Source organism: Streptopelia decaocto, assembly GCF_964273445.1.
Source record: "Streptopelia decaocto genome assembly, chromosome: 3".
Classification (NCBI taxonomy): domain Eukaryota; kingdom Metazoa; phylum Chordata; class Aves; order Columbiformes; family Columbidae; genus Streptopelia; species Streptopelia decaocto.
In genome coordinates, this window is record NC_138656.1 from 63,367,125 (window position 1) to 63,393,338 (window position 26,214).

Below are 26,214 nucleotides of genomic sequence, written 5' to 3' on the forward strand. Positions count from 1 at the left end.
TCTCTTTCTCTGCTGCCTATTATTTATAACCTTAGGCTCCACAGTCTATGGAACTAAAGTTGGGATTTTTAAAGAAGCCAAGGAAATCAAAGACCCAAATGTCATCTCTTAAATAGGCCCACTTGAAATTCTCTTTCAGCTTTCACTCCTCACTTATATGATGCTGATGCATTTTACGAAAAAGAATTAGCCCAGCTAATTATTCTAACTCAGCAGATGCTGAAAGGACAACTGGATTAAAACCTGTGAGGCATTTACACAATGGTAATAGGGGTCATATTACTATGGCAGATGCTTACCTATGTATCTAAATCTATACATTTATATATCTAGATCTATAGGTCTACTATATATCTATAGTTATGTATCTGTACACAAGTACAGCTTACCTACTTATATTATTTTAAATTGTGTCTGCAGGAAACATTTCTAAATTTGCACTGAATCTCCAGTAAGCTGTTGTGCAGCTTTTCACACGAATGCTGCTGAACAACAGATTAACATATCAAAACAAAAGACGACAAATAGATGTTTGCTGCTTCTTCAAACTGAGATATGGAAGTTCAAATTAAGTCATTTAGTCATAGTGTGCATGTATTTCCATGCATCCAATGGCTTGCTTATTTTCTGATGTTAGTAAGGTAATAAAATGTTACATTTATTTAAAACTGAAATTATCTGTAATGAAGCCATTTTCTGGTTCCTTTGTTTGGTTCTCTGAACTGCATCGTTTGGGGACTCCTTGACTTTTTGATGTTCCAGCAAAAAAATTAGTCTTATCAAAACCAGGTTTACGCTACCTTGTGATACTGTGACTCAGTCTTGTGGATTGTAGTCTTTTTTCTCCCCTAAAAGCTCAAATTCTTTCTGGCTACATGTCTTATGCCAAGCAGTGCCTTGTCTCCCACTCTGCAATTAAGGTCTGTACTGGTGAAGATGTGTGCCTCAAAGGGTGTCCCCCTGTATGGGAATTCTTGAAGAATGGCAAGGAGGAGAAATGTAAACATGCTCAAGTGACTTACAGCTGGGGTACAGTGAAAACACATACATCACACTAATTGTTTTACTGACCTCGTGTGCTTGACAAGTAGAACCTCTGTGTTAGATAACATAGGCCTGTGAGAAACTCTAAGGCACCTTATCATTATGGCTGAGATTCCTGCTTTGTTGTGAGAAAGAGCAGAAGGCTGTGCTTTTGATTGGAGCCTTGAAATACAGGCAAACACAGCAGGCCCAGTGATCTTCTACCAGGGCTGAATTCTGCAGCGCCTGCATCCCTGCTTGTGTCACCTCTGCCTGGAAGGTTAGGTGCTGCTTTGGAGACCCCTGGTAGCAAGGTAACTAAAATAAATTTGCTGTTTCCAATTACATACTTGGCCTCTGGCTCTTCCTACAACGTGCCTGCGTCAGTACTCTCACCCCCTATCTCCAGTAAGAGCTTAGTGTCAGACCAGCGGTTTGCCAAGGTGCATCTGATCACAGGATTTTAAACCCAGTGTTTTCAACATGGTAGACTGATCATGTGGCACTATAAATGTGTGTGTCTCACTGTCCCACACACTTTAGGCTGCTGAACAGCAACCATGTGGCCTGTGTGTCTTCATTTGGTGCTAAATAGCTTTGTTCAATAACTGCTTCTATTTATCTTTCCAAATCCATCTTTTTTCATACCTGGTAACTCTAATCCAGAAAAAACATGATGAAAAAAATGGGTCAGAGGAAAGAAAACACAGCTTCAGTGAGTGATGAAAGTTTTATATTCAATAGATTTTCGTGTGTATGTGTGTGTGTCCACACATGTTCTCATGGTGATCAGACTTCTCACACAGACTTCTCATGGCACAGACTATTATTAAACATCACAGGCTCAAGAGATTGGCCACACTTGCTGGTACTACACATATCCCCAGTTTTGCAGTATTTGACACTTAGGGACTAAGCGTGACATTTTACTGGTTAAGGTGAGTTACAAACATAATTGGCACAATGTTTCCTTCTTCAAAGATAATGAAAATAGAACAAAATCTGAGTAGATGGAGGGGAAAAATAAACAAAGGGAAATGTTTTCCTGAGAGTACAGGAAGATTAAAAGATAATGTAATGCTATTAATATCCATGCAGCTCTTCAAAGAAGTGCCCACAAGAAAGATTTTAAAAGAAATGGGGAAGGAAGCACTGATGCCGTGGGCAAGACAAAGTTCCAGGCTTATGGGACAGCATGAAAGTGGATTTGAAGGTTAAGCAAATATACAAAGGTTAAAGTTTATGATGGGGATTGCCTGAACTGAAAGAAATTAGAGGCCAGTGACAAGGATGGTATGACAGACAATGTCCATGGGTGAGGATCTGCCATCTTTCCCCCAGACATTAACATTAATAGCTAGACTAAAAAATCAAACAAGATCTGTGTTTTCCCTCATTAGAATCATAGAATGGTTTTGGTTGGAAGGGACCTTCAAAGGTCATCTAGTCCAACCCCCATGCAATGAGCAGGGACATCTTCAACTAGATCAGGTTGCTCAGAGCCCTGTCCAGCCTGGCCTTGAATGTCTCCAGGGATGGGGCATCAACCACCTCTCTGGGCATTCTACCCTGAATATCCCCTCTATTAGTTTAAAACCATTACCCCTTGTCCTGTCGCAAAAGGTCCTGCTATAATGTCTGTCTCCATCTTTCTTATAGGCCCCTTTTAAGTACTGAAAGGCAGCAACAAAGTCTCCCCAGAGCCTTCTCTTCTCCAGGCTGAACAACCCCAACTCTCTCCACCTTTCCTCACAGGAGAGCTGTTCCAATCCTCTGATCATTTTTGTGGCTGAAAAATGTTGGCCAGTTTCAGGTTGACCAATCTTTGCAGCTTCAAAGCATACCCTAAAAAAGTTAAGGCTATTTTTACAAGTGCCATTACTTCCTGGAACAAATTTTTGGACAGCTTTCAGACCATCTTTCATGCAATTTTAAGCACTCTGCAATACCATTTTGTACCTTATTTTTACAATGTCAAAATTACTGAATAACATTGGCCTCTCTTGTATTGGATGTGGCTGAATCCATTAGACAACTGATTCCCCATAATTAGACTTGAAATGTGATATATGAAACTTACTCAGAACTGCTATATACTGGAAAGGCTCAAAAATTCAACAGCTAGATCAATACAGAATGATTAGCAGAGAAATTGCACATTAAGCCTTATTCCCTCATACAAATAGTCATCATCTTTTTTTGTGATTTCATTAGATATGACTGTTAACAGATGTACATTTTCTTCCAGTCTATGAATTTCTGCTTTTCTCTAAACCATGTTCCCTCAATTAAAAGCTTCAGAATTTAGAAACAATGTTCTGTCTCTTAATTGAAATTTTCTTTTACTTCACAATTGGAGCTGAAGAAAAGCTATGCACAGATAACTTACAATTATAACTATCACATTAACTCGTGTTAAATTTTTAAGTTGTTAGGCTTTTTGTATGAGTATTCTGTTGGCTATCAGCACAAGTTTGGGGTTTACAAAGATGGTCTTCTGGTCATCCTTCCTTTCCAAATAGCACTGAGAATAATGCACTTGCAAAGCCTTACAAGGCCTAATTTCCAAGCCAATGAAGAACTCAAAGCCATCTGTTTCAGATGCTAATATTTATCATGACCTCAACTACACATCACCAGAGGTGAGTACCACAAATTAAAAAAAAAATATTTAACATATCACATTATGCTTGGAATATATAATCAAAGGCTGCATCAAGCACCAAATTCTCTACCACCCTGCTGTTTGGACCATTATGAAGGACAGTATCAACCTGAGGAGTGTCCCTGGCTGCTGCCTGACAAAAACCACTGACTCCTGAACACCTCAGCAATCCCCAACCTCTGTTGAAAAAAAAAACAGGTGGCTAAATCAGGCTCAGTCACTACCACTGTGCTGGTGATTTTTATCTCCAGGATGTAAGAAAAGGCCTTGCTTCTCATCTCTCCATAAGAGGCTATTTTTTTCCTTCCCATCAGCACTAGCATTTCCCTGCTAATAGTCAGCTTAACATTGTAATAAAAGGTAAACCAGAGCCAAGCCATTTTCCCAATGGCTCTTCCACTGCTACCTGGTTATATATTACTTAGGCTTTTCTACAGGGAACTGTCACTGTACCACGCCACCATCATATACCAGTGAGCTATATGGTTATTTCAAACATGTATCAGCAGTATGTGTGGGTTGTTATGTTTCTCTCCATCACGATACACGTGTATAGAAGACAGATGGGCTCGTTCATGAAGTAGGATCCAAGAAGCAGCTGGACAAACCAATCCCCACTTTGCGCACAGATGCTAATGTGTAACGTAAGCCTTACAAGACAAACGATGATAATGTGAAAGCTCAAAGCACTAGACTGAAACTCAGGTAGGACTTCTTGATGAAACTTGCTTCTTTTACTGGTTTTAATCTATGCAAATATTTACTAAAAGTTTGTTACGATCTCAGAAAGAAGTGAGTGAGAATACCTTCTTTTAAACCACAAAAAGCATACCTTAATGCTTAATTTTAATGAGGTATTTATCAGTTATTGTTATTCAGTGTTTGGAAGCACAATATGAAGAAGAATGTAAATGAAAATCTAAAAGCATTTGCTGTCTTTGCTTTCAAAGAAGCAAACTTTGCATTTTTAGGGCTAAGGAACAAATGTGGAGGTTATTAATGGGTGTTTTAGAGGATCAGAGGCAAGCAACATAGTGATCAGCATGCCCAGTTTCATTAAATAATACAGCAGTGCTCAGTTGCCATTAACCACATCGTCAGATATGTTCTGTACAGAGGGATGTTAACAAAAACTTCTCATAATAAACAATCAAGAAGAAATTAAATGGCAGATTCAGAGCCAGGCATGCACATGGTTAATTTGTTTTATATATTTCACATAAAACTACAGTGAGAATAAAAACCACAATAAACATCGAGGTGCAGAGATGAAATGCCATGACAAACTGAAGATGTTTCAGGCTCCCTGCTAATTGAATAAATTCCTTGCAACAATTTAAAACTTTGCTTCCAGTTCTACCTGACTACACAACAGTAAATTAGAGATTACCTGGTCTGTAAATGCCCAAATTCTCCCAAAAGATTTACTTTCTCCTTGCCTTAAAAACAGATCTTCTACTTACTCCTGCTACCTCAACTTCCTTTCTATTAAACCATTACTCTTCCCCTTGTATCTGCCCTCTCTGTACCTTGCTTAAAATGCCATTATACAGTCAAATCACATTTTTCGTAGTAAATGGAAAAGATTCTTTTTGACTCTTTCCACACAGTTCATCAAAAATTTCAGACCCTGCATGAAGAGCAGTAGAGTCAAAGGGCAGGAGGGGCATGGCAATACAGCACTCCAAAGCCAGGCCCAGGCCCCTGTCACAGCCTACTGCTCTTGTGTATCTGCTTCAGTCGCTTCTACTTGGCATGTGACACACAAAAAAGTGAGCTACAAGATTTCACAATAGCATGGCATTTGATATTCACATGCAACTAACAAAATGTTGAGCTCTAGAGCAAAATGTACTTTGTAAGTATTACCTGTTGAAAGCACAAACTCTAAACTAACTGGTGTTATACTAGGCTATAATAGTGACTGTTCATTTTCACTAAAATGTCTGCCCCTGTTGTCAGAATTTGTCTAGTCAAGGGGCCTAAAACAAATAAAACTGTTAGCACAGAGCTGAATTAGAAAAGGTTGCACGCAGAAAACTTTGTAATATCAAAAGGCATGAACAGTGCTCATGTCTATTGGAATCAGTCCATGTCATTAAGTGCCATCTGCAGGTTGGTGTCTGGGCTCTTGTAATGAAACCAACGAAAGAATTGTTGAAGTTTTTTTCTGCTGGTTATATTCATCAAACAATACAGCATATATGTATTTGCTGACATAGATAATTATATTCTTGAGACAGCAGAACATTGCCACTTTCAACTTCGGAGCATTAGTAGGAACTATAACTAATGGCGCATGGACTAGAAGAAAATCTAACATGTCACAGCAGAACATTCTCAATGCAACTGTTACGGATTTGGACTAGTGGCTTTTTGTTCACTTTGTACAAATCAGTTGTTTTAATGTTACAAGAGTTTTGAGTTCTCAATTTTTCCATCATGTGAATTGACTTGAGAAAAACTGAGACGAGGCAAAATTCATTTATCTTAGCTTCAGCCATCTGGAACTAAAGGGAACTAAATTAACTGAATTAAACTATTTCCCTAGGCTCTCTGAAGTCAGGGCAATGTAACTCATCCTAAAATAGACGTTAAATGTGTGGTTTCATAATCTTTAGAGAAGCTCATAAACCACCATCCTTGCCAAAACAGACTGTTCCTCTCCAGCCCTGTGCCTGCCACTGCTCCTATTTTCTGTGCAGACAGTCCTATAGCTCTACAGTAAACTGCACTGGCAAACTGTGTAGGTTAAAAATTAGCTGGCAAAGGTAAAAACTTAATTTCACAACAGTAGAAGTCACCATGTGGCTGCACAAATACTCAGCACAACAAGAGGGGCCAGCCTGCTTTGCTATGGTGGCAATGCCAGATGATGCTCGAGTAAAGCTGTAATATACCTAGAGAAGAAGATGGGCAGTATGACTGACTTTCCACTTCTCTTTCGCTGTAGTACAAAGTGTTAGGAAAATCAGTTTAGTGAGATTGGACTAAATGTCATTTATATAAAACTAAAGGAAACAACTGCTTAGGTGTACCACATGTCTGTCTAGTGCACTCCTACCTGTATTAAAATATTTAACCCTACAAATCAACACTTCAGGAAAACACAGGACCAGAAGCACATGAAATAATTTCTGCATAAACAGAAGAGTAGCTTTTTCATTCATGAAATACAAGCTCCCCCCCACGGTCAGACCATAATGTGCACCGTTCATCCATAAAACCAAAAACTGCAAATCCTGTGGGAAATAACAGGATTCACTTATTCGCTCTTATCAACTTCAAATAGCATTTACAATATGATTATCAAAATGAAAATTGAACCCAAACAATTTACTACCTTTTCCAAATTCACTTAGTACTTCAAAAATTCTGTAGTGTAGCAAAGCACAAGAAAGAGGTTTTTAAAAATCACTCTAAGTGTCTAAGTCACTTTTTGCTCAGGATTTCTAAAAAGACATGGACAAAGAGTGATTAAATTACTCCTCAAACTTCTGTAATAACAGTTTAGCACTATTCCTGGTAGATAATTATAGGCTACTAATGTCTCTTAATGGATTGTTGGGAAATAACAAGGAAATCACAACAAACAGAAGACCCATCTTAGCTCTGCTTTTCCTGAACTCATCTCTGGCAAATTTATATTTACATTGGTATTAGTAGACACGCACTTACTGTGCTGTACCACTATTACTATAATGCTGTACCACATTCAGACGTTACTGGTATCAAACAAATTTTGATGTAATTTTTGGAACTAAATAGGCTCTTAAACCCGCCTGGACATGTTCCTGTGCGACCTCACCTAGGCGTTCCTGCTCCAGCAGGGGGATTGGACTAGATGATCTTTTGAGGTCCCTTCCAATCCCAAACATACTGTGATACAAGAAGCTGGTTTAACTTCATATATTTTCTATTGCTTGTGTATTTCTCCTTCAAAATTCATGTAGAACACAAAATAACATATGAAGTCAAAATTCACCTTAGAGCATAGCAGAACCAAGCATAATCTTGAAGTAGCAAACCAGTAATTCCTGTAATAAGCTAAACTTGGGTCTTGCAAAAAATCAAACAGCTACAGAAGTGAGCTCTCTTTACTGTTCCATGCACAACAACAAAACGATTAACATCCTGGAGGCAATACTGTAGATATCTTTTTTCTTTCTACAAGCTTCAGTTTTAAAATTGCATACAAGTTATATCGCAGGCAAACTGTACTAGGAGCCAGAATAAACTAGTGACAATTAACTTTTGTCAAACATATATAACCTCACTGCAGTATATATAAAAAACTGCTAGGAATCTTCACACAGATCCTGACAACAGCAGCCCAGCAGAAAAGAGTTTCCAGTATTTTCTCTTTCAGTTATCTCTAAAATTGCGTATTCAGGATACTATTCACAGAGCAGGAGTACTAGGCATTTGACTTACAGCCTATTTTGAATTAATATACAAGATGTTTTACAGAAAATAAATGTCACATTTCTGCTAATATGGTTCTTTACATTAGAAAGTATATTTATTGTGTGAAATACAACCCAGAAAGTACTACATGGTCTTTTCCACAAAATGCAACACCTTCAGTAGGAGGTTTGGCCCTTAGAGGACTGTCTGCTAATGTTTTGTAAAAACTGCATGCAAACTAAACTGTGTTGCAATTAACTCTGTAAGTGTACTCTTACATTAAAGGAATTATACATGTGATATGCTTGAGGGAGAAGAGAAAATCCTAATGACTCTCTTGTTTACTTCGTCCGTTCTGAAGAGTTCACATGCATTCTTTTGTTTTAGATTATTTGATATTCCAAATTGCACTTCCCTGAAGGACATCTGTGTAATAACAAATTATCTATTTTTATCAGGTTACTTATATTAATTTCTTTGCAATTTAATCTAGTGAAGACATACATAGAAACTGTTTGCTATATTGATTTTCTTCCTACTCACACGTTTTTTCCACTCATCTAATATGTAATTAAGCTAACATTTGAAACACACTTGTGTAATATTCAGTGTTGCATAATTACAGACCTAAAATACTTTTCTCTAGCACAAACATCAATAGAAAAACCAAATATGTTTTAATGAATTATAGGTTACCTGTTATGAAATAATATTAGCAGTTCCAAGAAGGCACAAAAAGATCCTCTGAAATCAGCAATTCAGAAGCTATGGTTTTGACAGTTACTAAGCAATGTTATGATGGCATATTCTGAAGTCATACCCATTGAACATTTTCAATCATTTTACCATTTTCTTCTGGTAATGTTCAGTTCCCTACCCTGTTTCAGAACTAAATCCAGATGAAACAAAAATCACTGTAAAAGTGTAGAGACTGAACAACAGGCCTAAGGCGAATAAATGATGTCTTGGGTTGGCAAAAGTAAGCCCTGAAATAAGAAACATTTTTACTAAACAGCAGTAGTTAAGTGAAAATAAAAATATACAGCTGTGGTTCTAATATAAGCAAAGAATATTCCACAGTGAGTATCAGTAGTTATGCTTTCCAAGAAAAACATAGGTTTTCTTGTTTGCTAAATGTGACTGTACTATCAGTTTGTCCACTAGGAAGGACAGTTGAACTGAAAAACAAAGGTCATCTCAGCTTTACTTGTCTAATTCTGATCAAAATCCAGTTCAAGAGTCTAAGATGCAAAGAAAATCACTGATAAGAATCTTTTCTTTCCTGTAGTTAAAGATATTTGGCTCTCCATGTCTAGCAATTTTGATTATGTTGGAGTTCTTAACTATAATCTTCTCAAAATCAAAAGCTATTGTCACTAACAGGAGCCATTAACCTCCTTTCACAAGAGGTACTGAAAGGGAATACAGTTCATGAATTATCTCACTGTTTATAAAACAGCATGCATACACAATATTCTGTCATGTTTAAAAGAAGTCTAAAGACAAACTCAAAGACAAGGATGAGGAAGCATATCATCCAAAGGGCTGAAGAATACTTGGTAGATTCAATCTTTGAAATAATTATTTGATTATTTAACAACTCAAGCGCCTCTGGAAATGTAAAAACTGTTCCATTTCTATCATACTGAATATTAGAAATACTGCTCTATTGAGTGCTGCTTAAAATAGTAAAGCATTGCCCAATAACGGCATAAGCAATTTGGTAAGCTGGAAAGCTCACACTCTTCCATTCAAGTTTTCTTTAAAATGTAAGTTAAAAAATACTAAACATTTTCTAAATGCGCTTCAGAAATCAATCTAATTAATTACTAGAGAAACCACTGTATTAATAAAGACTTTTTCCATCTTTTTCTCTGTACTGGACTGCAAAGAGGTAGCGTGACAGCAGCACTCTTTGCTACTCTGCAAAATGTCCTATACTGGTTATTGCACTATAAAAAAATGGTGTGACCTCACATTCCTCAGAGCACAAAAGATAATTCATCAATACTGAAAAACTCTTTTTAAAAAGAGACTTTCCAAGGAATAGTTGGAATTGCCGGGATAGTTTTAAAGGACACAAAGGAATTACAGACAGTACTGTTCTCTGAGAATTTTTATTTAAGAACTGTAAACAACATAGTTTAAGTATAGACTCATAGATTAAAAAACTCCACTCTACCTACTGTTTTCCAGTAGATGTTTATACGCCTTTTATATATTCCTACTGACTTGAACTATGTCTTTGGATGCATTTTATCTGACTGGCAAAGGCAGTGGCCTTAGCTCCACTGTTAAGACAGAACTGAGAGTTTTGCTTTTGAAGTGAACAGGTGGATGCACGTGCAGAGTAGTATGTAGCTGCCACATCTTTCAGTAACTTCCTAATTGCTAAAAGAAGGCAATTAACATCAAACAAGCCACAGACTGGTTCCACAACTGCTCCAAAAAGTATTTCAGGTTAAAGCAGCATAGAATCCAACTCCATTATTCTGGCAGATGAGTCATGTCATTCTCTTGAATTCTCCTTATCCTCCAGGGGTGCAAAGAAACTCCAGGTTTTACTTTATACATATATGGAAGTGTATGTATGAAGTACATATCTATACCTAGACATATATATATGTATGTGTGTATATATGCACTTATACAAGTGGGAGTGGTAAGGTACAGTTAATTCACTGAGATCTAAGAGTGATATATATAACATAGAGGAAACATGAAACGTAAATACTCCCCAGACCGTGGAATAAGAAAGAACGTCACTGTCTCTCAGTGCTCTACCCAGCATGAACACAAAGGAGAGAACTATGTAACTTTGAAAGTCAGGTAAGATGCATCAAAGATACAGTTCTTTAAGTCAGTATGAATATACAAATTGAAAGGGGTGCAAGTATCAGCTGAGAAACAGCAGACAGCACTTGGACCAAAACAAGGTAGAATGGGGTCTTTAGATCCATCTACAAACCTGCAGTTACATATACTAAATAAAAAGATATCAGAGAATAGTACCGCCTGTAATTGAATAATAGTTTTGGACTATAGTTTTGAACTATGCTGGGAAATTTGTTATGTAGTCTTTACAGTTGTAAAGGTAAAGTAACGTTGACTAAATTACCACCAACTTACATTTGTGCTCCATTCTCATCTAGGTAGTCAAAACTCTTGAAAACACTTAAACTAGATTGACAAGTTGTACCTGCTATTTCCTTAAGTATAGCTGTATGATCTTTTTTTGCCAACTTCACAAATCCAACTTCATTTCTGAAGTGATCAATTCCTTGAAAAGACAAATCCACGGTTTTTCCTTTCAGGAGATCTTCTACAAAACCCTTGCTGTCTGAAAGAGCACCAACCGCTCTGTCAAGAGGAAAAAACATAAATATGTGAAAGTCAAATATATTAATATAATGATTAATAGTAATGTAATCAGTATCAAAAAATCTCACAAAGTGTTACTAGTATCAATTTATTATCTACTCAGGTACTTTTACACAACTTCCTATGAATGCAGTCAGTGTTATTACTACCATTTTATAAAGGTACACTGGTTCATATATCCTTCTGTAAAACATAATAAGGCAAACCTAGCAGCAGGTGTAATTCCTCAAAAGAGTTTACCTCAGTCCTCAAGGTGACCAGGTATTAAGATGATAATGTCTCTATTACTTTGCGCATCCCATTTAAGTAATATCCTTCCTCAGAACAATCTGGCTTTCCATTCTTAAATTAATTAACTTTTTTCATCTCCTGATAGCTCAACTGAAAACTCTAGGATTCTGCTTCATTCAAAGTTACTACAGTGTGTTACTTAATATTATAAACAGAGGTGTCATTATACATATATATAATGATGAAATTACATGGAAATTACTATTAAGCTCATTGAGAACTGTTAGAAGTACTACCTAAATTGATGTTTACTTTCTTTAAGAGATATGTAGCATGCACACATAATCTACATGTAACTTAAGAAACAGGAACAAGCCTGGTAACTTTTTAATAATCATTTTAATTAGCCACATTAAGTGTATGTACAATTACATTAAATATGTGTTTTGACATGCACTTGAAGTGATTCACGTGCTAAACAAGAAGTATATAAACCTTCTTAGTGTCTTCTAGAAGATCTCTCACATGCTCACAGTTTTTAATTCTATTCAAAGAAAACGGAATTTAAACTTTTCACTGAACTGATTTTGACTTTATAAACACTAGATGGCAGTAACTGTTTAAAAACTCTCAAGAGTTTATTTTAGCTTTTGTGTCCTAGCTGGATAAAAGCCAACATAATTTCTAAAGTGGGCTAAATTATATTATTTAAGCCTGTACAATTACAAACAACTCTACCCAGGCTTCCACTGTGTTTAACAAGATGGACTCTTGATGAGAACTCTGCATTTAATTGAAACCTAGGCCAGCTTAAGAGACGTTACTGTTGATTATATGACAAAATATCCTTGATGGATGTAGTCCTCCTGTGTTTTTTTAATAGAGCTTTAATCTACAGTCTACAAGTACTTTAGCTCCTATATAACCACTTTAAAAAAAATGCCACTACTTGTTCCTTGGCAAAGATATTTTTATTTGAGCATAGTCTCTGCCACTTACCTACCATTTTATCACCATTGGGCAAGTCTATTCCTGTGTCTTCCCTATGTGATATACTTCAAGGCCTTTCAAAACCACCATTTAGTACTGATCATACCTGTCAGATTACTTCGAAAGTAATCATGTGTAAGTTTATTTACTGACATGAACCTGAAAATGGTTCCAAATCAAGCACAGATATTTCAAATACACTGTGTGAAAGACTGCAGTGGGCTTTCAAGTAGTGAATCATGCACATACCTAAAATCCATCTCTGAATTTTTTGCATCTGAGAACTGGTACACAGCAAGTCATGGAAAGCTCTGTTCTCCAGCTGAACAGACTCCCATTTCCATACTGTAGGGTGTGCTGCAGAACTCACTGACCAGCTCAACTCTACCTGAAGAAGTCTATGAAAGGTCAATTCACACAGAGCAGTGTGTTTTCAGTTTAGCACTGTGTCACTGAAGACTTATTTCTACTTTTTTTTTTTTTTTACATATGATCTTGAAAACACTAAAATATTTAGAAACAGTTGTCATCTCACTCTAGCATATTTTGTATTTTTGTATTCTATCAATCACTTTATAATGTCTAACAATTGCTTTGTAAGAATAAGGCATAAGGACAAACATTTCCACTGAAGTCAATAGCAAAACACAGAACAGTAGTATTTTCTTATGATTCCATACCAAAGAGTATTTACAATGCCAGATAGTAGTCACACTCAGTGGAACTAACCCACAGGGGTAACAAAAACTTTACAAGCGTTTTGCTCCAAAGTGGAAAAAGGAAAAAAAAAAAAAAATAAGCAGCATATTCTAAGTGAATACAAACTAGGATTATAGAAGTAGTGCCTCCTTTTTTCTATACTGTTGTAATGTAAATATTACAGCACTTAAAATTGATGTATTTTCTTTTTAGAAATTTCTGATTTTTAAATTTTGATTACTTGTTAGAAAAAGTAACCTTGCGAAAAAAAAAAAAAGCCACCTTGCAAAAAAAAGCCAAACTGATTCCTTCCAGCTCCCGTATTTGTAATGAAAAGGTAAGATTCACAGTCTTTAACAGATAACAAGCAAGAAGACCTTGACATTGTAGTCTGGTAATGAAGGCGTTTACTGCAAAGGCAGGCATCCTGATTTCTAGTACCTGATCCCATGACTATGCATAGTTAGCATGGACTAGAGCTCCTCTGCCTGAAGGGAGCACTGTCATGACTCTTTCTTGCTTAATTTCTTTATGGTTTTTAGAATCGAATATTCTTGATTTCACACAGTTCTAGAAAAAGATGTGTAAAGTGCATTCATGAAGGCTAGACCACAGTCAATCAGTTAGGAAACTTGCATGGGAACTACAGCTCTGGATTCCCTTAGAGAAGTCTCAAATACAGATCTTCCATTTCCAGGGTGAAAGCCGTATGTACTAAAACACCATACAAAGGGCTTTGTGCTGAATTGAATGTTATGTTTAGCACATTCTTATCACGCATTTTGACTTCAAATAGCATTCAACACATTTCATTTCTGTATAGACAGAGGCACTATTGTGCAAACACAGTAGAAAAACTGTAGATATCTAAGTAACTTAATGGATCCAAACCTAAGGATCCGTGAACACTGAGACACCCAGTTGATTAGCTGAACTTTGAGGGATTGTTCTCACCCTATATTACACACAGGTTCTTTTGCCAGCCTGGATCTTGGTTTCTTTCCATTAACCTGGTATTGAAACTTGGTGAAGCAAAGAAAAGAAATCTCAACTTTTCAATCTCCAGGTGCTCCCAAAAGACTAAACCAAAAACATCAGTTATGAAAAAAAAATCCCATAAAATAGAAAATGCAATCTAGAATACCTGAGGATAGCTGAGCTAGATACCTGTAGGAGGCATCTGGCCAGAGAAGGAGTGAATCACTGGGGAAGCTGCTGCTGACTAGAGGCCAGCTCCTGGGTGCCTGGACTGGGGAGTTCTGCTGGGAGAGGCAGAGAAGAACTCCGTCAGTGCTTGAGTGGCAGTCAAATTGCTGAGAAGGAGCTCAAGGAGTAGCAGAAGAGAATGAATTTGAGAATATTTGATACACAGTTTAGGAGTCTCAAAATATTCATTTCCTTTTTAAAAAAGTTTAAACTTCAAAGCCTTTTAAAAAAAATCTTGAGTGAACAGTTGGTGGTTGTTTTCACCAACTGACATGTGTTGGCACAGTTTGCTCATCAACTAGGGCAGGAGGAAGCTAGTGTGCCTCTAACTCCAGGAGACAAAATGCACATGGAGAAGAGAGGGAGTCCAGCAAATCTACTATCCTTTGCTTTCCCTTCTATTCTCTGTTCCTGGCTATTAGATCCCTTTAGATCAGATCATTGGAAACAAGGATGCAGGCAAATTTGCATCCTCACAGGAGAGGCAACAGTGTAGAGGCCTCAAGGATATAGCATTCAGGGAAAGAAGTGTGACAATAAAGCAAGGAAATTGATTTAGATATACTGGTATCTCATTATTTTTAGGGGTGTTAAATGTTTTTAGCCAAAATACTTCTCCTTATTAGAAGTATGCCCTTGGCTACCAAACGGTTCCTAAATTCTACCTTGGATTTTCACTTTCTTATGATCAATCTGCACATTAGCAACCAAAGCTTCTGGGGGAAAAAAATAACTTAACACACACTCATTAGACACATTAGTTTGTAACTGTATTACCATAACCAAAACAATGTCTCACTGCACTTATTCATTATTTGATCTAGATAACTCAGTACATGGACCACATGCCTGCTAACACTGCAGAGAAAACCAATGAGAGAACTCATCTGGGGGGGACGAAACCATGATGCTTCTATTTCATAGAATTATAACCATCTGATGAATTTTAATTCATTAGAAATACAAAATGGACACATAAGGGATAGAAGATTCCCAGATATTCATATAATGCCAGTAGGCCATTTATCAGCATTTTAGATAATACTCTGTTGCAGTTACCAAAGTGTTTGCAATCTCAATTCTGCAATTATAATATGCGAATATAGAGACATCACATATGCAGGCTATTGTGCACCAGACCTAAATAAAAACTGTCAAGTCTGTGTAATGCGGGACTATAAAATACAATGCATGCTTTCATTGCAAGTCAAAATTAGAACTAGACACAAAAATTATTATTCTGAACATTGATAAATTACAGCTGTATAGATAGACTTAAAAGTCTGAACATCTTCATATTTACCATTGGACTTGTATGCTAAAGTACACTTGTCAGATAGCAGTACAACATGCAACAAACAGTAAAAAACACCAAAGAACTATAAGGCAACTAGTTGCATCTAACACTTAGACACATGACATCACTGTATAATACATATGTCTTTCCACAACTTTTCTACAATCAAAGAGATCAGCTATATCACTGAAGCAACATAAAAAATATACTTTTGTAAGGCCTAATTGCCACCTCTCTTTTAGTGTATTTGAAATTTGAGTATAATAAATTCATTTAGGGACATCAAAAAATCCTGTACCTGCATGAGACATTAGCTTGGAGCTATGGTTTATTTCATTAAAGTCTTCCAGTGACAATTACTGATTTGGCTTATAACATTTGCTAACCTACGAAATCTTGAAAGTTCCCCTGTTAATCTGTTCAGTGTCCCCTATATCAAAACAGTGTTTTAAAATAATTACATTAGCAAACATGAGATTTGTTTATGCAAGTTCAGCACACAGTAAGAAAAATGCAAAGGAAAAAAGTATCTTTTGTTCAGAGCTCATGACATACCATAAGTTATGAAAATGGCTAATATTAAGGTTAGCATTTTAACAACAATATGAATTACATGTTCAGTAACCCTGGCAATTCAGGGCTCTGTATCACAAAAAATAAGCATCCGTCAACCCTCCTAGACTTTTTATGAGCTACTCCAGCAAAAATACTTGTGTATACTTAATTTAATATCAAATACCTACACACTAACATCTTCTTCATTCGATAAATGCATCACTAACATGGTGACATGCAACGAGCCAGAGCGAACCATTGCTTTGGAAAGCCTTTGATCCTTTTGTATTATTGCATCTTGGAGAGCCTGAATACTGCCAGTAATCTGGGAAGAAAGACAGACACAGAAACAACAGTCAGCTATTACAATTACTGTGTCCCATCATGCAAGTGAACAAGAAAGCACACAAACTGAAATCAAACGTTTATGTAAAAACCATTCTAGCAGAAGAAAGTTTGATCCTCTGACAAAGCTGTGCTAACTGACCCGAGTAAACCCAAAGTGGGTATGAATGGAGTAATTAATAAATCACTGGACACTCCCCATCATATCTTGATAGGAGTTTGCTTCCATAAGTATGATAAATTTCTGGAACAGATTAAGATCATCCAGTTTTACACTACCAGTAATTCAAATAAAAGGTTTATTCAAGGACTCTGCTCACTTGTATGCTGCTATGTGCGTACAAGTGTCTGGAAAAAGAAAGAGATTTTTGCAGGACTAGGCATGTACAAAACAGGAATATTCAGTAAATAATTTGTAGAGATATCCACTTTACAGTTCTGACCATACTGTCCAATCGATAGATATAAATTATATACTCTCTTCAAATATATTTTAACAAATTTCCATACAACATCTATACAGTTCTAACTTCATGAGTCCTTAAAATTACTTGAATTACATTTTCTTCATTGAAAGTTATTTGTATGGTTATTTATGCTTTATAAATTGTATACAAAATATTTACTGTGCTTGCCATAATGATAGTTCTAGTGTAGTGATTTAAGAAAAAAAGTGTGACAGTTCTTGAATATGTACGTGGAAAATAAATCCAATAACCTTGACCATCTTACAAAACTTATTATTTCTTAAAGCATGTTAAGCAAAGGCATTACAGATGAATCAGATTTGGTGTGTGAGTCTAAAAAAAGCATGTATAAAAGTTTGTAGAAAACTGTTGGGTTTTTTTAAATTCAAAACCCAGTGGTGAATGTTTCACAAATATATTATACATATTGACTTTCATAACATAAGCACAAACAGATCTTAGGTTAAAAAAGAAGCTTTGATATATTTTGATAGCTCTGTTAATCATAAGGAACACATAAATTTCCTGAAAAAAAACCCACAGTCTAATGGGAGTGGTCAGTAGTTTTCTGACTGAATTTCTTAAGACGAATTTTGCCATGCAAGAGTTTTATCTAATGTGCCACAGATATCTATTAATGCCATATAAATAAAACCAAGTTGTAACTGAAATGAACCAACTCTAGGGAGGATGAAGAGGAGGAAGGAAGGTAAAAGCCATTTGCCAGTAAAAGGTGATGCGGCATCTACAAAACCACAAGTGTCTTAGGTAGTGTAAGACATACGAAGAAAATTGCACCAACATTTTGATCATTAATCATGTTGTAATAAGACCAACTTCCTTCATATGTCAGAACTGACCTTATATTGGATAAATAACACTTTTATTGTCTCAGATGTAGGAGAAATTTAACCTGCATTTAAGCAAAAAAAATGGTAAATGCAATCTCTGGTAATTACAATTGCGTAATTACAATTACAATATTGACTGCATAATTATTTAAGTTTATAAACTAAAATAAATGCAGTTATCCCTGTTAAAAAAAAATAAACAACAACAAAAAAAACCAAAACAACCTCAAAAACGAGATCACCTATCATATGAATTACAATTTTATTCTATTTTCAACTATTGCTTCTAAATTTAATTCGCACCTGAAAGCTGGCAAAGAAAAAAAAGGAAGACTAAGCATGTTCTCTCTCTCTTGCTAAGTTACAACATTCTACACTATCTACACTATTTCAAGAGAAGAAGAAAAGTTTTCAGGTACATTTTTTGTGAATTTCAGGATTTTATATCTAATATGTTTTCCCAGAAGCTTTATGATCAAAACATAAGGCAAGAGCTGTAGCACAGCTGTGCCATCACAACGCGTAATATAACTTCAGATTTGTTCTGTTTTCTTCAATAAATCTCAGGTGCAATTAATGGTTGAGTGTGCTGAATTTTAATTAAGTGAACCAGGACTCTTCCTACATCTCAGTATAACTAGTTATGACCCACTGCATAAATAAAAATCTTAAATTGCTATTTAACCTGCTATTTACATTACCTTACAGAGTTGTATGTTATATTACGACTGCTATCATGTTATTTAACTTGAGATTTCTTAACTAAAACAAATATCTGAAGGCAGATCATACTCAACAATTCCCCCTCAGATTATTTTTAAAAGTGTTCCATAATAAGGCCTCAAACACTGATTTTGAGGTCCCCTCTCCCATTACTTTGAACATGTTATTCTGAAGAGTAATAAAATAACTTGGTTTTGCTTATTGCAAGGATAATACTAGTAAGTGAATATAAAGACTATAAGCTTTAAAGATTTACCAAATTAATTATAATTATAATATCATAAAGACTAGAGGGCCCTGAAATACTAACCTATCAAGTGATAACATATCAGATGAAACATTAAAAAAAAATTACCAGAAAGGAATACAATGATAGTCATCCATTTAACTATTTTTGCAAAAGTAATAATGCAAAGTTTAATATAAATTCAAGATTAAGGGAACACCACATTTTATTTCTGAAGATTCAAAACATAATTAAGATGAAAACAAGGAAACTGTTTAATTTCCAAGAGGAACAGCTCATTAAATGTTCCAGATATATTCCTTATTACAAAATGGTTCTCGGCATAAATGCCCAAAACACTCCACTGGAATAAAATCAGATCCTTAAAAAAAGAAAGTTCTCTCATTACTAACTGACATACTACCAGTAATTACCAGATTCCATCTGGTTATCAAGAAACCAAGTGTCTTAAGTCTAAATTTTGGCTAATGTTGCCTGTAAAAATTCCAACATGTATTTTCTACTTTCAGAATAACTCCATATCTAAGGCAAGTATAAACTAAACTTTCCAGCAAAATCCTGGAATTCCCAAATGCTCTGAGATTTAATATAGTTGTTCCTTTACCTCTGGAAATAATAAAAGACTAAATAAAAGACATATAGAAAAAGCATGCATAGTTAAGACTTTTCCATTCAACCAGCCATTCAACACAATAACAACCATGAGCAGAAAGTCTCAATTATCTGATTATATAACCCAAACATTATTCTTTCACTTGTTAAATCACAGAATAGACAGGAAGAAAAGATATTTCAGAGTAAGATGACACAAAAGATCTCCCACAATATTTGTGTCAGCCTATCCAACCTTTACAATCTCTTCTTCATATAGTATGTTCAAAAGTAGCAAAGACTGCACTGTAATTTTCAAACCTACTTTGGTTTATTTTCATTTTGGATTCTCTAAATCTTTGACTTTCTCAGAGAATAGATAATACAGATGCAGGATGTGTTAAATTTCACCTGAGATAGAACCTTGTATTAAAAAATAAACCTAAATTTGGAAATGGTGGCAAATTGTTTGGTTTAACTTTTTAAACATAATGCACCTGCTTTCAAAGCTATATAAGAGACATCCCACAGCATGTAAGAAATAATCCTCATTCGTTGTCTAAACAAGACAGCACATGCTAACTACAGGAAAATACATTTTCTTAAAGAGCTCTCTGCACTTCTCTAATCCATTTGAACAACATCTCACTAAAACAATACATTGTTTGAAATTTAAATAAAATGATCAATTTTACTGGAAAATGTTGAACTGCAAGCTGCCAAGCTAAAACAGGAACAGGATCCAAATTTAAATTCCTTTCTATAAGGAGAGCTAAAAATATTGCTAGGGATTTTCTTATTAAATTAAATAGGAATGTCTCCTTTATTCTACATCCGGGGTGTCAAACTCATTTTCAGCGGGGGCCACATCAGCCTTGCGGTTGTCTTCAAAGGGCCAAATTTAATTTCAGGACTGTATGTAACTACTCCTACATTCATACAGTCCTAAAATTACATTCGGCCCTTTGAAGGCAACTGCGAGGCTGATGTGGACTCCAGTGAAAATGAGTTTGACACCTGTGTAAGTGAATGACAAAACAAGCAATATCGGAACAGTAGAAAAGGGAAATTTAAGCCCGCTCCAGTCAAAACAGGGTGAAATCCGTAAGACTGAAAAACTGAATAAAAAGAGAAAAAGTTTTCCTCTAGTCTTTTCCAGATAAGCAATTTTACTCACAAAAACGTTACAGGAAATAAAGCTACTCTTTGAACAGGCTGCTAATTTTCCTTTAAAAATACCTGATCTTTTTGTCAAAATAAAACACTGTGCTTCTTACAAACACATGCAGATATTGAAGTAATTCTGTTTATACTAAATTAGTATAAAAGGAATGTTACCTCTGGATTAGTGATTGGAAGAGAAATGAAATAATTCGGCTGATACTGTCTTTTCTTTTTCTTCTTTGTCTCACTGCCTTCTTCAATTTCCTTTCCAGTAGTCCTCTTTCTTTTCTTTTTTATATTTATTTCAGAGGTTGCATGCACTGAAGAAAAAAAAAAAACAACTTTCAGCATATAAACAAATCAAACCAAAGATACACTTCATATCATGCAAACAGGAGCTGGACTTCAGTCAACTGACTGGAGCATGTCTTCCCAGTTATCCAATCTGCTCATGCTCTGAACTGTCTGATTGGGATCCTACTCCACCCTGAACTAATGTAGTCATACGAGTGGAGCACCATGCCTGAACTAAAAGCAAACACCTCTAAGTAAGGCTTATAAACTGCTAACAAAGACAAACAGGTTCCAAACTGCTGTGTGTCATTTAGCCACCTCACACTGCAGTGTAACAGGCCTGCAAATTGTCTGCACTTGAACATGGATGTGACTTTAGAGGAAAAGGGTCAGCATTGAGTTTCAATAATTCCAGGCATGCTGCATTTTGAAATATAAAACACAATAATACATATGATTATTAAAGGAAAAGGTCATATTAGACTAGGACTAGCCAACTGATAGTTCAAGGACCAAACCCAGCCCAGAAGAAAATTTCATCAAAGACAGATCTACTCTCTACCTCCTCCTTTCCCAAAAATACCTTGCAACAGTGAAAGAAAGTGTGTATCCTCAATTCTTCCTTTGCACCATAAATTATTTTTCTCCCAGCTTATTTCCTCAAGCCTTTAGCACGAGGGTGTGCCTGACACATGGCCTGACACACACGTGTAAGCTGACCCAGGCTGCAGACATCCACTGTCCAGTTAGAGGTGCACCTCTAGCCCCATGCTGGGAATACACATATTGGAAGACAGCTCATAAAAGCCATCACTCGAGAAGCTCATATACAGTAATGTGAATTGACATATGGGTAGTCTTTATTCTGTGACTCATTGCTGCAATGGATCACAAAACAGTACATTTTTAACATGCTCAAGTACTCGCAGGACTGAGTACGATTAAAAGAAGCTCTGGACTGGATCCTGTTCATGGGGAGACGCTGTTCCATGTGCACAACTCACTTGTACATGCAAACAGGCAGGACCGAGAACTGTGTGATGTGCCTATGCTTCCAGGCTACTTCTATTTAATGTACTTACTAACAAATTCATCTTCAATATCTGTGTCGACAAATGGCATTTCTGCCATCAGAGAGTCTACTGAATCTGCAGGACATGGCTCTTCTTTCTGTTGTGTCTTTTTCTTATTCTCTTCAAAGATTTTATTTTGCTGTACATTTTCCAGCCCATCTGTAATATATATAAAATAATACGCTGAGTCTCAGTTTTTGATATAAACAGCTAAGACACATTATACACAAGCAATACACAAGTATACATTTCACTAATTATGAGCAAATAAATATTGACATATAACTCTCTTAAGAATGCTGCTCTTCCTCTTTGTCAAAATATCAGCAAAAATACTTCAGTGCTTTATGTGGAATAGCAAAAAAGGGAGTTCAGCCTTCTATATTTAATAACTTACGGTCTTGTTCGGTTCTAAGTAAATGCAATTCTGTGCAAAAAAGAGAATACTTATAACCGAGTATAACAAAAAAGAAAGTCTTCAGACATCACATAAAGTTCACTTTAGATAACAGTAATGGCATATGAAATTCAGTGCAGACAAGCATTGGCAAAGGAATTCCAATGTAAACACACTGAAAATGAGGCATGAAGGAACAGGAAGGGAATCCTACCATTTCACATGATACAAAGAGCTCTCAGCTGACTGAGAAGATTATTCCTGCATCTCCCACACAGTAGAGCATGTTACAGACAGCAATGATCTGAACTTCTCAGTGTAAAAGCTGACTTCTAAAATTAAGTTAAAGAAAGAATCAACATAAAACTCGCATGTATAAAGATACACATGGAAATTCCATCTCAGACTAATACCACAATGACAGAATAATCTCCACTAAGTTTTTAAAAATGTCTTTTTCCCCAAGAGTACTAACTAAGCATGAGTCATTGCCTTATGTCTGCTTCATGTTTCTGTATCAGTAAACTCTAATATTGGCATATGAAGTTATACCTTAAAAAATGAAAAAGGAAAATCTTCTCTAGCAGCAAAAAAAATGAGCACATAACCAGGCATCCAGCAATACTCTTTTTGGGACAGTTCCACAATGGGATTACTGTAGTGGAAGAAGCCTTATGTCAGAATTGCAGTTTATCCCAGGACAGCTCATTACTACAGACAACGCACTTTCAAAGCTCCTCTTGTGACCAGCGCAGATAGTCCAAAACTGGCCCAAGGGGAAAATTTGGCAGCAAAAGTGCATATTATGTTCCTGTGGCATGCAAAGCTACACTACATGTATAAAATCAATATTACAGAGCCCATTTGGGTTATTATCACCCTGTGGAACATTTTTTAAATATATCGCTTTATGTTAGGGAAGATAAGTAAAAGAACAACCTTATTAAATGCTAATTCACTCCAGTCTAAACTAGGGAGGCATAAACCACCCTGTGGTTGTGGTCTGACACCTAACTTTATCCCCGAGGCTATTAAAAAGAAACAAAGTATTTAGTTTTGTTGCTTGTTCTCCCTGTAGACACTAACTATGCACAACAAACAAATGTTAAAACAATATTCAAATTATTAACATTTACATCAAAGCTCACACAAAATAGACTGTTGCTGGTAATCCACAAGCATACAGAAAACAATTCTTCTTTCAAAGAGATCTCAAAGCGCAGGCCAAGACAGAAATCCATGAAACTGACAAACAAGTAGGTCAGTCTGGGGCAGAAAAGCTATCAACAATATTCAGAAATGCAGAATCATAATCAGCTGGGAGCAAAAGGGATTTGTTAAGGGAGCATCAGCTGCAGAACAAGGACTCATATAAATCTGAGGCATCTATATTGCAGATTATGCTTTTCCTTTGCTCTGTCCACTCAAAAAGCAACATACTTGTGCCACTTTGAAAAATTCTGTCTGCTCTCAATGGCACATGGACATAGCAAAGGCACAACTATTCATTATCAATGTCCCTTCTCACACTGAACAGGCACTCCTAAATTCTACAGGTTGTGCCTCGAGCAAAAAAAAAAGTCCATCTCTCACCTTTTGTGAAATATTTATTAAAGAAATCAGCAACAAAATTCAAGAATTGTGTTCCAGTCACTGAAACAACCTGAAAACAAGATTTTTCAAAATTCTTGACATAATGTTAATAGTTTGAGACACATGTAACAAAACCAGCTTCCACAGGAACTCCCTGACCATCAAGCTGTTGTAGGATAAAATGTTTTTTCTTAATTGCATGCTTAATTAAATTAGCCCAAATTTCATATACGAACAGGTATCTACATTATTCCCATATTTGTATTTAAGTGGCTGCTGATATTCACCAGTATTTGAGTCATCTTTTCCAGGAGAAAAAAACATCATGATACACCTAGCTCATAAATGAGAGAATACAAAAACAAGGAGCAAGAAAACATATTTGATTACATTATCTTCCCAGCCTTCTTCTCTCATACTTCTAGTTTCACATAATCTTGTATTATTTGACACCTACACATCAGAGATCACAGTAAGATTAGGTGTTCCCTGTTTATATGTTTATATTCATTCTGTGATTCCGTGATATGTTTAGTATGTTTGTGTTCACATGTTTAATAACAAAGGAAGCCTTTGGAGACAATTCAGCTGAAAGCTGCTGTAGAAATAGATGGTCTTACGCTCCAGGCATTTTGGCACAATACTGGTGCCGACACTACTGTTTACATAGCCAGAAAAATAAAAAAAATCTTATTTAAAAACGAAACAAACAAAACAAAACAAACACAAAACAGAATTTTGGGTAAAATATATGCATATATATATGTAGTAGATTTATTATTCAGCCAGGCCGGATGCTTACATAGACAAGAAGTTTGGGGACAGAGTGAGGCAGGCAGGGTAAATAAAAACACAAGTCTTTTTAGCAACAGCCCACAATTAAGTCGGATCCTTTTCCCCTACGATCTCCGCAAGGCCTGCTGTGAAATCTCTTTCCATTTAACAGCCGAATACGTGTTCACAAGCCAGAGCTTTTGCAGCCGCTCTGCGCGCCGTGACCATTTAACGGCCCCCGGGGAGCGGCGCCCCCGCACAGCACGGCCGGGGCGCTGCCCCTCGGCAGCGGAGGGCGCCCGGTCCGCGCACAGGACGCCGCGGGGCCTCGGAAGCGCCTGCCCGCATCCCTCCCGCGCAACGCCGCCCCGCCGCCTCCTCACCGTGCTCCAGGGTCGCGCCGGGCGCGCGGGAGGGCTCCCCGACACTCCCGGCTGCTCCCGCCGCCGGGCGCAGCGCCATGAGGCGCGGCAGCGCGGGCACAACCCGCCGGGCGGGGAGGGTGCGGGCCGCCGCCGGCCGCGCCGAGTAAAGCGCGGGGAGAAGCCGCCGGAGCAGCTGCTGCATGCCCGGTGAGGGGGAGCAGGGCTGCCCGCCGGGACACCGCGGAGAGGGGACCGTTCAGCGCCGCCACCGTGTCCCCCGGGCACACGGCGGCAAAAGCGCGGGGCGGAGGGGGAACGGGGCCGTGTGCCCGCGGGACTACAGCTCCCAGCGTGCTCTGCGCCCAGCGGCCCGCGCGGGGCATGGCGGGAGGCAGGCGGGCGGGAGACCGCGACCCGGAGTGCTGCACCTCCCCATCGCCACTGTCCTCTCGTTTGCGGCCGGGGTTGAGGGGTTTTGGCCGAAATGTGCGAGGCACAGCGAAGGCACCCAGCTAGTGTGCCCTGAAACGTGAGATCCGCACCTGCACGCGTGGCTTTCACTCAGCGTTTTACCGAAATGTGGCCGCCCGAGCGCTTGTCCCACGGAAAGGCTGTGACTATGGGTGTCTCCCCCAAATAACCAGCTGTAGCTTAGGAGAACTGCCAGGAGAACTGTATGCAACCCGGAGCAATGATTCCCTCCGTTTAGCCGCAGTCTGGGAGAGACTCGATGGCCTCACCCTAACCTCCTTCCTTTACGCAGCCCCTGTGCCCTGTAATGCAGACACAAGCCCCTCTGACTGCGGCACTGAGGCCTCTGCTGCGGCCACACAGTCTCTTGTTGGGAATCGGCGTCTGGGGTGTACGGAAGAGGCT

General features: G+C 37.4%; 1 protein-coding gene across 1 annotated transcript in view; it reads right to left on the reverse strand.

Annotated features, from left to right (window-relative positions):
• LOC309437226 (A-kinase anchor protein 7-like) overlaps positions 1–25,736 on the reverse strand; it is a 90,262-nt gene extending 64,526 nt beyond the window's left edge. The window contains 6 exon segments of the mRNA XM_082047365.1: positions 11,295–11,455; positions 16,643–16,779; positions 21,017–21,162; positions 22,219–22,368; positions 25,357–25,592; positions 25,594–25,736. Of these exon segments, the coding sequence (XP_081903491.1) occupies positions 11,295–11,455; positions 16,643–16,779; positions 21,017–21,162; positions 22,219–22,368; positions 25,357–25,592; positions 25,594–25,721 (958 nt within the window). The 5' untranslated portion in view covers positions 25,722–25,736.
• Positions 25,737–26,214: the final 478 nt, after the last annotated feature.